A 16743-nucleotide genomic window follows, 5' to 3' on the forward strand; every position below is an offset into this window, starting at 1 on the left:
TAGCAGAAAATGCATTGAAGGACCTAAGTAGAGGATGATGATAATTTTATAATTACACCTGGACTTAAAGGAAACTGGTGAGAAGAGAGCCTGCCCTGAAAGGGAATGCCAAGAGCTGTGGCTCTTTTTAAATAATAAAAGATGCTGTAATCAGAATGAAATCACATATAAAAACTCAAGAAATGGCAAAAGTTTTGCAGGCAGACCTCTAGGTCAGGACTCAAAACTGTTTATTATTGCCAATCTTGATTGCAATAATGTGGATCTTTACAACCAAGGAGGTGTAAATGGTATTACAGAATAACTGGGCACAGCCCTTTATTGGATAATCTTGTTCTAAATTAGAAGCCAGTGTCCTGACAACATGTGGATTGTTAATTGTAATTATTCAGTATAGATGAAAAGTAATCATCGATCCTATTGAAGGAAATATTTGCATTCATTTACAGGAAACAGGGTGCCCAGAGGAAGTTTACACTTATCTATTATAAAGCCAAAATCTTAACCAATATCGAACCCACTCAGCAGAAATTACACTGCAGTGGTAAACTGCAAGGACACCATACAAGTTAGAGAACAGTGTGATCAAAATATTGAACGGATGCTAGATGTTTTATTTCCATATCTTTGCTGTCAACATGAACATATGGGAAAGAGATGAGACATGTAAATCTGTTTGTGAGATACAAACACTAAGCTGTCTGAAAAAAAGACAGTCGTACAAATTATAAAATAAACTGCAGGACAACGGTGTTTTGTTTTGGAAACTAATAATGAGAAAAAGCAGATCTTCCAGTTGAAATGTGTGCCACAAATTATATGGAGAAGGAAAATAATCTGAAAACATATTAGCAAATTCGCGGGCATTAACATAATTACCTATAAGACAGCAAAACCAAACATTTCATCCTCTGTAATTTGAATTATGTTCAATTTGGGCTTTTTAATCCACTATCTGGCTGCTAACATGCATGGGAGGCCAATGTCCTGAAAGCAGTTAACAGAAAGATATCTGGACACAATTGTTCACTAGACATTCACGTTAAGTGTGTACAGTCACATAGCCATGTCTTTCTTTGATTCGTGACCCAAATAACTCAGCCAGTGTTAAAGGGGATCTTCCATATAATGAAGAACCCAAACCATGATAAATATTTGTAAGTATAACAGTCCACTTAATAAAATGGTTTTCCAGTTAAAGCCTCCCAAACACTAGAAACATTGTTTAGAAATGCATCAAAATGCTAAAAATTTAAATGCTGCGGCCTCATTAAGTACTGTCTGTATTTTCTTCAGCAGGCAGCTCTTCAACTACACTTTTAACAATTATCTTTTATAGAAGTAGCAATTTTCCAGTAATTAAACTTTTACTCCTAGTTTATTTCGCAGTTTATCTTCATCTGTCAATACAGTACAACACTTCGTAACTGTTATATAGCAAGAACTTAAGACTTGCGCACAAGGAATTCAGCAAGGAAACAAAATAATAATATCCAGGATTAGATATTATCAGTGGTATAAAACTACAACAGGCCTAATAACCAATTTTTTATTGGCTGGGAGATCAATACTTCTGTAGTCTCTAGCATTGGGTGTGCCATTTCCATTTCTCAAAACAATGTGATCTATCAATCTCTCTGATCAGAACTTTTAAGAACATTGTCTGCCAAATTGTTTAAAGCACCAAGCACACTTAAGGATATTGGAGAATCCTGTTTCATATTATCAATCAAAATAAAACTGGTATTAGTAATAAGAATAGATTAATTTATTGGAAACTGGCATAAATATAATACCATGAGAAATACTGTACATGAAAAACTTTATTACAAATATTACAACTGCTGCCATACACAGTGAAGTTAACCACTTCTAAAATGAAACAGTAAAAGCCAAATGATAGGTCAAAATTGTTCCAGTGCAGTCACGGTAGTAAGCTGCAAAAACATCTCTGAAATTTATACTCGCATTCCAGTGATTTATGACATTTATTAGTATTCTGTAACCAAATTACTTTGATATTAGCTTTAGATGTTTTGGATCACAAAACAGTCATTTAAAGATTACAAATTGTTTTTGCAGCTAACAATACTGTCTACTTTATTCCAATTTTATGAAGGTAGTAACATATTGAGACGAGTAGGACGTAAAAGTAATGTTCTGTGGATTTCCAGACACTTACAAAAAGAAAATACAGTTTTCAGTAACTTCATAATTTGTACATAAAAAATGAAAACTTTGTGAACAGAGCTCAAAGCAGTCTCTCAAACATAAAATATGGACTACGTTTGTAAGACAGCTTTTCTCAATGGAAATCATTTTTGGGGTCGAGCAAATAATAAATTACACATTACCTCAACAATGTCTATAACTATTTCTGTACCAAGAGGACACATTTGCAAAATGTCACAGTATGGAAACTAATGGCAGGTTTCATTTATTTTCAAGCAATGAGGTCAGGTGCAACATTTGATCACTAAATACAACACCTCATTACTTTTTCTCTGTGTAAATAAGTGACTTCAAAGAAATGAAAAGTGTTACAACAGTAAAGGAAAGATAAGGAATGCAAATTATAAAATGGAATGAGCATTAATCTTTGAAGTATTTTTTTACGCGTCATGCACTGTAGAATACTCTAAGAGTTATCATAACTCGATGGAAAAGTGGCCCATTAAGTTACAGTAACACAATGTAGCTGCATTCCATTCTTACAGAAACTTTATTCCATCTTTCCTATACAACTGAGACAAAACCACAAAGAAATCATGCCTCCTTTCAATTGGAAAAATTTACAGCTAACAAAGAACTTATTGCCTGTTTTAATGTTCCAGTCTTCTTTTTCCACAGTAGCACTTTACCACTCATTACAGGTGCGCTGCAGAAGCCAAATTATTTATTTGTATACTTGTATTATCATTTTAAAGCAAATCTCACATAGAAATCAGTTAACATTGTTTTTAAACATTCACACATCTCTTCACCAACGTAACACAGAACTTAAAAAAATTACAATAAATTAGACTGTTCTCAATACCTCCAATAAAATATGAAACAAAATCAACTGTTCAGATTTTATTTCTGATTAATTTCAATCAGCCAACATCGAGTAACTGAAGTAACACTGAAATTTACTTCCATAAAATTCTTAATGAAGTAATAAGTGGGAGGAAAGGCTGTGGATAATACCACACGAAGGGAGTTTGATCTTTTGTGTCTATTGAGTAGTTGCTGTTACTCAGAAGTGCACTCGATCTGAAAACAACTGATTTCATGAGCACTAGAATGTACTTTATGGCTGCAGTGCCCCACTTGGCAATGGAACGGCTCCTGGAGAAATGATTGGGGAACTCGGCACTAGTCCACTCACCACTGAATTGCCAGTCATAGGAGGACCAACTGTAAATCAGAAAAACACAGATATTAAAATAAATACATGACAATCGCAACAATCAAGTGAGTAACACTGGACAATTCCCAAACAGATTTATTGTGAAACTGTAGCAACTATTTCACCACCTGTTTATTAATGTTGTATTTTGGACTGAGGCCATACAATACAGCAGTAAAGTGCTCATGCATACATATTTTAAGTAAATTAACAATACATAATTAAAATGGATGATATTTAGCACTTAAACAGAAACCGAATTATACAGAATATTACAGTATTATATGAAACTTTCTGTAGGTCATGCTGGCAAACTGGCTTCTTATTTATTATTTAGGATGATGACAGGGACCTGAAAAACTCTAATTTTGTGGTAAGTGCAAAAACAGAAGCGAAATCTGCCTCAAAATGCAAAAATGCCTAATAAACACTATTTCTTAGCAGGTGTTATCCAGATAGGCCCTAGTTTGAAATGACTGATTTCTGCACATATATATCGAAAATTTAACCAATTTTCTTTTACTGGCATTGCACACCATCCGGCGAAGCCCAATTTGGAAATGTAATGTGCATAAGAATGTGTTTGCAAAATTGCACAAATTGAACAACATATCAGTGCATTTGATGCTCTGACACTACACCAACTGCAGACAAAGAGTCTGTATGAGATGCACACTGCTTACTGCCACATGGAACTTAGCCATGGGACCTACCATCTTCAAGCAAAGAAATTCTTATCTTTGCCTGCTAACTGAAGTTTAAAGTTGGTATGAAGTGGACATTTTAACATGGCTGTTTTAAACTGTGGCTGCATCCAATAGATGTTGGGTTGTAACTTCCTAGTTTATGGAAAGGCCAGCATCAGCAAGCTACTGTGATAGTCACAACCGAGTGTTTTGTGGTGTGTGTTGCTCGATTGATTTTCTTGTTTTGAAAGAGTGAAGAGACTAATTGTCCATCACAGAGTTGGATTACAACCCTATGATCACGTGTCATCCCTGTTTTCACAGACACACAGAACACCAATGTAGGCTGTCTGCTCTGCAAAATGTAGGAGGGGCTTTGTTGTGTACACAGTTCCGCGTAGTCAGCACGTACACAACTTTCCCAATAGAGCGCGCCCCGCTAAGCACCACAGCGGAGGCGCATTGCTCGCCCGTCTCCGCACTACGAGATGGCGCTGTCTTAGAGACGGACCAAATTCTGCTTCCACCGATTCGCATATTAATATATAACGCAGCCAATGAGATTGCTGCTAACTTAGAACCTTTTCTCCTTGCGGATCACACTCGCGCAGTGATACCTGAACGCGCGAGGTATTATAACGAGTGTACAGACCTCCGATTAGTCAGTCTGTACGAGTCTGCATTAGTCTGCATTTGTCTGTACCAGTCTATAATCGAGTTTCAGTTTGCACCTAACAAGATCACCATATTCCCGTACATTGCCATGAAGAGAAATGTATAGACACTTTGTCAAGTATCAGAGATATGTGAGAATAAGATTAACGTACCAAGACCAAAGGAACTTCAGATTGTCCATTGTAAATAGCATCCAGAACCAAGTTCAGTTCTTTTTATGCTTGTTATTATTTTAATAAATGTGTGTGAAAATTAATCAAGTTATGTTTAAGGTTGGTCACCGTCAATCTGCTACTATAAGCGTGCAAGTGGCATTTCTATCGTCTGACCTAACAGCAGAAGATAAACACGCCACGATAAGACCACGAGACATATTGCTGACACTCGCCTACTTCGTTAGAGCAACAAGTCAAATAATCTGATGGTGTGTGTACCGAAGGTCTTACAGTACGCACACCACAGGCTTGTTTCCCCACACAGCTCCTCACTCCTCTGGTGGTCAAAAATTCTAGTTTGTTTACATTGGTGGCCATTGTCAGTTTATAGCAATCAGACCCTGCACTATAATGATTAAAAAAACAATACTTGCCAACTTATTTTGAAAGCCTTCCCCTAATGCATGAATAGGTTTATTTTCAATTTTATTTTGACTCAAATACCTTCCTGCTTCTATCTGTAGTGTTAATTGTAAGACACAGGGCTACGAATACCTGTGAAAGATATAAATCAATATTCTGCTGATTCTGTAATTATTGAATTTGGTGGGAAAAGAAAAAGTTGAGAAATACCTTTCAAAGAAGCACTCTGTTCATATACAGGAATATACTGCTGCTTCAACACAAACAAGCATTTTTTATTATAACAGCTACCCACATATAGCCAGAGAGAGAGAGAGCACACACACACACACACACACACACACACACACACACACACACACACACACACACACACACACAGAGAGAGGCGTTTCCAAACCTAACTTAGTTCTGTATCATGTAACTTAGTTCTGTATCATGTAACTTAGTTCTGTATCATGTAACTTAGTTCTGTATCATGTAACTTAGTTCTGTATCATGTAACTTAGTTCTGTATCATGTAACTTATTTCTGTATCATGTAACTTATTTCTGTATCGTGTAACTTATTTCTGTATCGTGTAACTTATTTCTGTATCGTGTAACTTATTTCTGTATCGTGTAACTTATTTCTGTATCGTGTAACTTATTTCTGTATCGTGTAACTTATTTCTGTATCGTGTAACTTATTTCTGTATCGTGTAACTTATTTCTGTATCGTGTAACTTATTTCTGTATCGTGTAACTTATTTCTGTATCGTGTAACTTATTTCTGTATCGTGTAACTTATTTCTGTATCGTGTAACTTATTTCTGTATCGTGTAACTTATTTCTGTATCGTGTAACTTATTTCTGTATCGTGTAACTTATTTCTGTATCATGTAACTTATTTCTGTATCATGTAACTTATTTCTGTATCATGTAACTTATTTCTGTATCATGTAACTTATTTCTGTATCATGTAACTTATTTCTGTATCATGTAACTCAGTTTTTCTATTTTTCAAAATTTCCACACAGCAATAAGTTCGAAGACAACACTACAAACAAGTCACCAAGATCAAGAATTCTTCGGTTATAATTAGAAAGTTCTCAGAGCAATCACACAAATGTCCACATGTGGTGGAAAATAGTGCATGTTTGTCACTGAATAATCAAAACTGTTTGTCTCAATTATGAAGATTATATAAAAGATAAAGTACACAAAGATTGTCAAAATTACAAGCTACAAAGCAAGAAGAATTTAAATTGTGTATAGCACAGCCTAGAACAACTTATTTTCCATTATGTATGACTTGGCAATATACACAAAAACTTGGATATTACATGAAGAATCACCATCTAAAGTAAGATAGCATGTCACCAATCACATCAATGCCCTATTATTAGGGAAATATGATGCAGTCTTTTTTTTAATTAAAAAGGCATTTGATTCAAAACCCTGAAGGAATTTTCAGTGGATAGGAAAATTCTGAAAACTAAACAAATGCTGCACCTGGAAGTTAAATTTACTGAAACAACTTCTAGTACCTTTCAAATAATATTAGTCACAGCAGGGGACTGTCTTGTAAAATTATTATTCAATTGTATGCTGGAAAAAGATAAAACAGAACTGAAAATAGACAAAGAAAAAGTTAATAACCACACGAAGTTGAGTGGATGGAAAGAAGAAATAAATTGTTTCGCCTTTGCAAACAATAATACATGGACCCTCAGGAAATGCAAAAGAAAGTACAACTTTTGAAGAAAATAGCCAAGAACGCACGTCAACAACTATCTGGATTCAAAACAGCATTAGAAGATTTGGAGACAACAAAGAGAAGACACCCATAAAAAATGTTGGGTTCAATCAAGAACAAATATGGCAATTGAGTTATGAGATAAAGTAAAAAATTGTTAAAGCAACACACCTCACACCAGACAAGGACTCATACCTTGAAAAGTCATTCTGGATAACACACTGATGTTACATAATGGGCATTTTACACTGTCAAGTTGTCCTCTCAGAGGGAAGAAAAGTGTTGATAGGTCATGCCCAATCCAGAGATTAGCTAAAAGCTATACCACATGCAGGTGACACTTCCAACCATTCCTCGCAACAACATGTGGATATGTGCCTCATTAGCAAGTTAACTGCATGCAGGGAACTTCATATTGTGCAGAACACGTAAACACACAGGTAGATGTTCCCACGCATGAAAAACTTTAACTATCAAGTTCAAAATATTGACATGTACTTTATGAACAAATCAGATGAAAGAATATGCTGAATTGTTACTGAAGAAAATATTTCTTATGAACATCAGTTTACATATCACACTGATAAACCAAAACATTACAACCACTGCCCACTGCGATACTGGATGCCGCCTGGTGGTGTTGCAGGCACATGATGTGCAAACTTAACTATGCAAGTACAGCAGGCATGTGACGTGCTAACATACCAATGTAAGTAGAGCAGAAACACATCGGGGATCACCCTAGTGAAGATTAGGGCTACAAATAGGGAAATTCATTGAGATAAGTGACTTTGAAAAAGGGCAGATTACTATTACACAGTGCCTGTGAAGTAGTATCTCGAAAACAGCAAAGCTGGTCAAATGTTCACATGCTACTGTAGTGAACACATACGGAAAGAGATGGAAAGAGATAGGACAGCGAACACACGACTAGGAGTTAAACAGTTGGACATCCACGGCTCTTCGCAGAACATGGGATTAGGAGGCTTGTCTACTCTGTAACGTAGGATAGATGGTGATCTGTGGCATCTCTGCCAAAAGAGCACAATGCTGATGTATGCACATGTTTCAGAGAACACCATTCATTTTACATTGTTGAATGTTGAGCTCCGCAGCAGACCACCCCTACGTGTTCACATGTTGACCAAATAATATCATCAACTACAATTGCAGTGGGTTGAGACCAATGGCGTTCAACCGTTGATCGATGGAAATGTGTCAGCTCTTCAAGTGAATCACATTTCTGCTACACTACATCAATGATTGCCGCCGCCCCCGCCCCCCCCCCCCCCCCCAAATGCCCAATAAGTGCTCAGCAGACAAGGCTAACTTACCTTCAGGAGTGCTCTACGGAAGTGTGACAGGACCGCTATTGTTCTCTATATACATAAATGATTTGGTTGACAGGGTGGGCAGCAGTCTGCTGTTGTTTGCTGATGGTGCTGTCGTGTATGGTAAGGTGTCAAAGTTGAGTGACTAGGAAGATACAAGACGGCTTAGACAAAATTTCGAGTTGTTTTGATGAATGGCAGCTAGCCCTAAATGTGGAAAAATGTAAGTTAATGTGGATCAATAGTAAGAACAAACCAGTAATGTTTGGATACATTACTACTTGTGTCCAGCTTGACACAGTCAAGTCATTTAAATATGTGGGCATAATGATAGGCTATATACAGTTTGTACAGAAACCAGATGGCAGTTATACGAGCCGAGGGGGGCATGAAAGGGAAGCAGTGGTTGGAAAGGGAGCAAGACAGTATCGTAGCCTATCCCCGATGATATTCAGTATGTATATTGAGCAAGCAGTAAAGAAAACAAAAGAAAAATTTTGAGTACGAATTAAAAACAATGTATAAAAACAGTTTTGCCGATTACATAGTAATTCTGTCGGAGACAGCGAAGGACTTGAAAGAGCAGCTGAACGAAATAGACAGTGTCTTGAAAGGAGGATATATAAGATGAACCTCAACAAAAGCAAAAAAATGATAATGGAATCAGGTGATGCTGAGGGAATTTGATTATGAAACGAGACACCTAAAGTAGTAGATGATTATTGCTATCTGGGAAGCAAAGTAACTGCTGAATGTTGAAGTAGAGAGTATATAAAATGTAGACTAGCTATGACAAGGAAAATGTTACTGAAGATGAGAAATTTGTTGATATCAAGTATAGATTTAAGTGCCAGGAAGTCCTTTCTGAAAGTATTTGTATGGAGTGTAGCCATGAATGGAAGTGAAACATGGACTATAACTAGTTTAGACAAGAAGAGAATGGAAGCTTTCAAAATGCGGTGCTACAGAAGAATGCTGAAGATTAGACGGGTAGATCACGTAACTAATGAGATGGTACTGAATATAATTGGGGAGAAGAGAAATTTGTGACACAACTTGACTAGAAGAAGGGATTGGTTGATAGGGCATGTCCTGATGTATCAAGGGATCACCGATTTAGTACTGGAGGGCAGTGTGGAGGGTAAAAATAATAGAGGGAGACCACGAGATGATCACTAAGCTGATTCAGAGGGTTGTAGGTTGCAATAGTTACTTGGAGGTGAAGCAGCTAGTGCAGGATAGAGTAGCATGGAGAGCTGCATCGAATTGGTCTCTGGACTGAAGACCACAACAGCAACATGAACAATGCACACCCTAAAAAATGCACAGACAGTGAGTGGCCCAACAGCAATCTCAAAGATTATTTACAATAATGTTATACAGAGATTTACACTTTCATCTATTCAAAGTTCTCACCACACAGCAATCACTACCAACTGGTTTGCACCAGAGTGTTAACACCAAACTACAATTTCTTGCAACTTGATAACATCACATTAAGCTGATTTCCATGTTAGTACAATAAGGAACATATGAAAATTATTTAGTATGTTTACACACTGCCAAGCATCGGTGCCATCATCATCATTGGAAACAAAAGATGCAAGCATATTTATTTTGTTGTCCAAATGTCTCCGGACATAAGACAGTCGTCATGCTACAGATGCTAAAAACATTTAAAATTAAGGATGCTGCTTGCTAAGCATTCTAAAGGTTGAAGTAACATACATACAAACAAGGAACAATATGGCTGCCACAGTGAAGCACAGCTTGTTCCAATTCGTTTTACACATGACAAGGAGAAGCTGTGCCTTTCTTTTAATGCCACATCAGAAACTTAACTTGTTTAGCGGGCAACAGATGAAATTTGTAGCACATTTGTCGCGTAAAGTCTCAAACACAGATAAAAAATTATTTACAAGCATAATGAACAAAAATGTATCTGCTACATGGGAAGTGTGCACCTCCATTGTATTGCACGGTAAAATTTTTATCTTTTCAAGTTCCAATCACCATACAAAAACAACACACTACAGCCTGTGTCAACACAATTTACTTGTACTATATGAAAATAGTGCACTGACACCACAGACAATGCGAAATATGTACTCGAACATCATCTCTAAAATGATTTTATTTCATTATAGCAACAAATTATAAATTACAGAAATCACGAATGAAACAGGACTATTGAGAGCAAATTTAATATAGCAGTTCGTACGAGCAGTCAAAGCATAAATGGAGAATACAATTAGTGTATACTTGAGTATCAGCATCAAATGAAGCTATTTGAAAGCCACAACAACTCTGAAGCTTAATAGCTAAAAAGCTGCAACACCTAATGAAAGTATGTTGTTGAGCAAAAGAAAACTAACAACTTCCTGAGCAAAAGAAAACTAACAACTTTCTGGCAATTATTTTTTACTAGCCATTGCTGTCAAGTTCCGAGGAAGCAGAATGGATATGAAACATTTCTGAGAGCAAAAATGTAAAGAATTTCCTTGGAAGATAAGATGATCTACCTCAACTCCTAGCAATATGTGAGACAGTGAATACAATCTCAACAGAAAGTGCTGGACACACTGTGAGGAACAAACAACTGACATATATACACAGTCTGACATTGCCAAGGGGAATAGCAGCATCTATCTTCTGTGAGAGATCCACCGGGAAGATGAGTAAAAGCATCTGAGACACTATTTCTGTTCATTCTTTGTGCAAATTATTGACTGACTGGATTTTCCAAACATGCTACATGACACCTGAATTCATGCCAATGACAGCTACACTATGGTGTAAGAAATTATATTGTTCAACAAGGGTTACACATTTCTAGTCATTTGCAATCCGCCAAAACAAACTTTAGATAAGAGTCGAAGTTACTGTCAGTTCTGGAGTACTAATGAACAGTCCTCCATGTATTATAACTTACAGCTGCGGAGTGCATATTGATTCAGTCACCACCAGTTTAAAGAACAATTATCAAAATGCAGAACTGCAATAAATAACATTCACTACCGAATGTACATGCAACCAATAAGTTTCTATATAGTTTAGCAGGAATCAACCACACCCTTTCAAGTAAATGAGATGCAATTAATTGTAAGCAGTAGCTAAGTACAACGTATTTCCCATATGGCAGCACGTTTATTTAGACAACATCAATAGAACCAGACATGTTAAGGAAACTGTAATCTGCAAATTTTTAAAAAGAAACAGACATAAAACCCGGGAGACCTGTGAAACCCACAAGAACATTACCAAGATGCCTATAATTTAACTATTCCATTCCTCATTTTCAATTCATATCTTCGTACATGCTTTATATAGCTGGGACCACTTTGTATCATTACTATCCCCTCCACATACTATACAATTCCTATGCAGAAGAACAAAGTGTCCACAACAAACTAATCTCTCTCATCTTACTATTACAACCCATTTGCAAGACAAATTGTAGCACAGTCTACTTTTAATACCGTTACCTACATTTTCCTAACATGGGTCTGTAAGAATGCTATCTTTCTTCTAGAATCTCCCATAAAAAGCTCTAGATCTGCCACACTTTCAAACTGAATATTCTGACTTGTCACAACCCTAACAGAGCACCTTTGAATTCCTGACTAGAGAAGTGTTCAAGAATAGCCATCATTAGTAACTTACATGCTTTCCTAACCAGAGGCACAGTAATAAAATATTACTAAGGGTGAGTTAGGTGGAATAACAAATGGGGAATGAGGGGCTGACACAGACACAGGACAGTGAAATACAGTGATAACAAGAAAGCAAGAAAGGGGATGAAGGCAGTCAACTACTGGACTAGCAGTGACTTAGGACAAGAGGGGGAGGAGGAGGAGGAGGGGGGGGGGGGGGGGGACACAGAGAATAATTTCTATTTATGTTACTGAAGTCCCATCAACACGTGTGACCTTCGCCTCCTGGTATATATTTGGTGGTGATGAAATTTCAGTGCGTTTATGTATTGGAGCATTCATCGATTTCAAGTAGTAGCTTATAATAGAGACTTCCCCAGGTACTGCTTTTACGGTTACTGTAGAAGTAACTATATAGGGTAATTACAAAGTCCATAAAACATTTTAAAAATCCCTATAGGTAAATGGCTAAATACAACTTACACAATACAAAATATGATAATTTTTTTTAATGTAATGCCAGCAAACTGGTTTGAAAGACTTAACAGTGGCGGCACCGACCACTGTTGCTGGAAACTGCAGCAAACAAGGCAAAGGAAGCATTTTGTGTGTTAGAATTTGCCCGTTGCCAAAATTAGTGAGTGTGCTAAGAGCTTTTAATGTCTGTTTCACACGACACCACTGACCTACAACAGCATAGTGAAGTGGTACAAGAAATTCTAGGAGGATGTTCGGTTGTGCAATGCGTGGCATTCGGGTCCACTGGATGTGTCAGATCAGATAATAGATGATGTGCTCTTCAGACTGAGCTTGGAATAAAGGATGGAATAAACCCTCGGAATAAAGGATGTAACAGACACACGGCTTACCCACAGCTCGAGAGTGTTTCCACACTGAATGTTCACTCTGCAGCAGAGTGTGCACTGATTTCACACTTCCTGGCACATTAAAGCTGTGTGCCAGCCTGGGACTTGAACCTGGGGCATTTACTTTTCTCACGAAATGTACAAAAGTAAAACTGTGATGATGGATCATGCTTCAATAGCTCCACTAATGGAGTACTTGCCTGTGAAAGGCAAAGATCTCAGGTTCGAGTTCAGTCTAGCACACAGTTTTAATCTGCCAGATTCTCTCTCTCTCTCTCTCTCTCTCTCTCTCTCTCTCTCTCTCTCACACACACACACACACACACACACACACACACACACACACACACACACACACACACACACACACACACACACACCTGCAGAGTGAAAATTCAATCTGCATCCCTCAGTACGTTCTGTGCTAAGTCCAACAAGACAGTCTATGGACCCTTCTTCACTGAAAGAACTGTCAATGTATACCTTTTCTTGACATGCTGTAACAGTGGCTCATGTCAACTTGGCACTGGTAACAGATTTCACCTTTCAACAAGCTGGTGCCCCTCCACATTTCCACAACTGTGTACGAGATTACCTGAATAATATATTGCCACATTGCTGTACATGCTATGTCACGGCTACTGATCTGGCACCAAGGTCGCTGGACTCGACTCCTTGCAATTTCTTCTTGTGACGTTATATCGAGGATATTGTTTATAGTCCCACCTCCACCACAGAAACTCACAGACTTATGACATCGCATTGTAAAAGCTGTTCTTACTGTCATTCCTGTTATGCTGTATCAAGAATGGATAGAAATGGACTACTAATTATATGTGTACTATCTTACAAAGAGTGGACCACAGAACATTTATAAACATTGTAAACAAACTGAGTTTGCCTTTTACATACTGTATCATTTGACACATTATTCTCGGCCGTTTATCTGTATCTATTTTCTGAAATATTTCATGGACTTTATTATTACTCTTTAATTTAATGGTGGCACTGTTTCACAGCCCAGTGAAAACCTTTGCATGCCAGCCAAGGGGACAGTATACCTGTAACATTCAAGGACTTGGAGGTCAGTTATACAAAGGATGTCTACACATTAGTCACTCATGTAATGGTTATTAAAATGATCTGCAGAAGAGTTCGCTGTGCAGAAGTCACATACAAAAAAGGAAGACTCTTTCCACTTCCATTCTATCACTCAGCTAATAACTTCTTAATGTTTTACACTTGATGTACCGGAAGTCAGTAGTAACTAGCAATCTACAGACTACTTTGCTTTGCATGGTGGTCGTCAGCTGCGAGCTAGATTAGTGCACGGTACCTATAAGTCAATTGACACTACTAGTTTGAGGTTATGTTGTTTTTTGTTACCTAAAAAACAATGATCAGGAAACAGACACAGAACAGTGTATGTTAAGTTTTGAAAAGTGGAGACATGGCAACAATCACAAAGACGTTTGCGTTTCGTTTATGAAAAATTTTCAGAACATCCAGCCTCAAGAAAGTGTTTGCAAATTAGATTTTGAGAGCCTAGGTTGGTAGCAGAGCTTTGTTGTTCATGTAAGCCAAAGTCTGTTACTACACATGAGGATTTTAATGTTGTTGTGCAATGTTTGGGGCAATCACTGACACACTCAAAGTAAAGGTCTAAAAAGAGATGAACAGCAAGAATAAGTCTATGAAAGATTAGAAAAAGCTGAAATTGAGACCATATAGGCCTACTGTACTTCAAGGTCTAAATGAAGAGACATACAGAATTCTGCAGGTTGTACACAATCCCACAAGATTCTAATACCAAGTTGTTCGAAAGCATTCTTTGGAGTTTACAGACAACGGTGTCCACTGGGATTCTACGAATCCCCATGTGGTGATGGTGACAGAGTTAAAGTCTCCTGCTGTGAATGTAGGGCAGGGATTTTCAGCAGTGGGCTAATCCTTACTTAGCTGTTGGAACAGGAAAATTGTCCACTTTTTGAATATCTACAGTCAGTCAAGGGAAAGCTGATATGGCAACAAGATGGAGCACCACCCACATTACGGATTTACTGTAAGAGACCTTATACAAGAAAACATTGATGAATGGATTGGAAGATGGGATCACAGTCCCCAGATATCACACCCATGGATTTTTCAGTCTGGGAGAATATAAAAAAATGTTTCGTCAATCAGGATTCATGATGTTGAGCGTCTGAAGGAATGACTCCAATCAGAATTTGAAAACACAACCCCAGAACATATGCAACAAAATATGTAAATCAGTCTTGAAAAGATGCCATGTTTGCTTAGAACGGCACTGAAACCACTTTGAGCATCTTCTGTAGGTATTTCTTTTTGACAATAAATTTCTCTTTTTTTCTGTTTAGTACTACTGCAGTAAACTTTTTTGACAATTGACAAAACTCACCCTGTACAGAAATAGGAATGTTATCAAATCTATTTGCAGATACACTTCCTTGAACTTATAAGTAACAATGAAACAACCCATAAATCTTGACATCACATTAAACAGTATTTCTGTCTCCCTGAGGGCACAACTACAACAGTACAGTCTGTATTTAGGAGGAAGGAAATGGGGGGGGGGGGGGATATCTATACTTATCTATAGACAGCAAAATTAGGCTTCTACTTTATTTAGTTCAAATAATTACAAACAAGGAAATTTACCTTGACCTTGTCAATGGAACTATCTTTGCCTTACGTGATTAAGGGAAACTGCAGGAAACAAAGCTGGATGAAAAATTCTAACCACTATCCTGAATGCAAATGTCTTCAGTTGTCCATAAAGGTGGTAAAAGTCTATTTTGTCATACTGACCCTATATGACAAAATATATTATGTAAATAAAGCAACACTACATCTATTTCTGAAATTTCTGGTAGTCATTTCATATTTTGAACAAAATATTTAAAAACATTGTTTCTTCTCTACACAATCTAATTTTAAGGAAGTACACAGTTAATAATTCCATTGTTTCACATTTTTACAGTCATTTTGTAGCTTGATTATGCACACACCATTTTTTATAATTATTGTGACACTACAAAGTCATGTAACTGGTCATACTAATTTCAAATTGTGGTGAAAATGCTGTTGCTGGGTACTTCACATTATATTAGTTGCGGAATGTATGCATTACTCAAAATGATTTTCAAATATCAATATTGCTTCTGAAGCTAAGCAGAAAGGTAAGCCTCCCTAATATGGAGTAAAACCATTTGGAGCAGAAGTACTCCTCGTCTAGCTGCTCATTCAGAATTTATTCATGTTCATGTTACTGTCTTGTTTTGTTTTTTCTAAATTCACAGTTTTTATTTTGTTTCAAAGTAGAGGACACTGCAAATCCAACAGCACATTTATGTACATGCCAATCATCCCAAGATGTTTTAAGTGTGAAAATTTGTTGTGATACATCCAGAAACTAAGTGCTAACACTCATTGCCTAAAACAAGTTGCACACACCTGTTGGTAGTGTTGTAAGTGTTACATCTCTTAATATTTCTTGCATTAGTTTGAGAAGAGTTGACCTGTTGCTTTGCAACATTCACTTTATATGACTGAAAACTTTTCCCATGAAAGTTAATTCAGTTTTAACCACCAGATTCCCAATGTGTACATTTCAAAGTCCTTAACTGTGCAGCTCATAATCACCTCCATAAATACCATACCCAGCAACCAACAAAGACCACAACAACGTGTAAGAATACATTTTGACTGTATTTCCACCAACTACATGTATATTATCCTGAGCACATGACATCCTGTATGCAGACCAGTAAAACAGCCCCGCTGTAACAGCCATTTGTCAATCACA

The 16743-nt window shown here is 37.1% G+C and overlaps 1 protein-coding gene across 4 annotated transcripts in view; it reads right to left on the bottom strand.

The window, feature by feature from the left end:
- Positions 1-1805: 1805 nt before the first annotated feature.
- LOC124615790 (casein kinase II subunit alpha) overlaps positions 1806-16743 on the bottom strand; it is a 70284-nt gene continuing 55346 nt past the window's right edge. For all 4 annotated transcript variants that reach the window (XM_047143911.1, XM_047143909.1, XM_047143912.1 and 1 more), the window contains exon 9: positions 1806-3399. In XM_047143911.1, the coding sequence (XP_046999867.1) occupies positions 3293-3399 (107 nt within the window). In that variant the 3' untranslated portion in view covers positions 1806-3292. The remainder of the gene's footprint in view (positions 3400-16743) is intronic.

The sequence above is a fragment of the Schistocerca americana genome, chromosome 5, assembly GCF_021461395.2.
Source record: "Schistocerca americana isolate TAMUIC-IGC-003095 chromosome 5, iqSchAmer2.1, whole genome shotgun sequence".
In the NCBI taxonomy this organism is placed as follows: domain Eukaryota; kingdom Metazoa; phylum Arthropoda; class Insecta; order Orthoptera; family Acrididae; genus Schistocerca; species Schistocerca americana.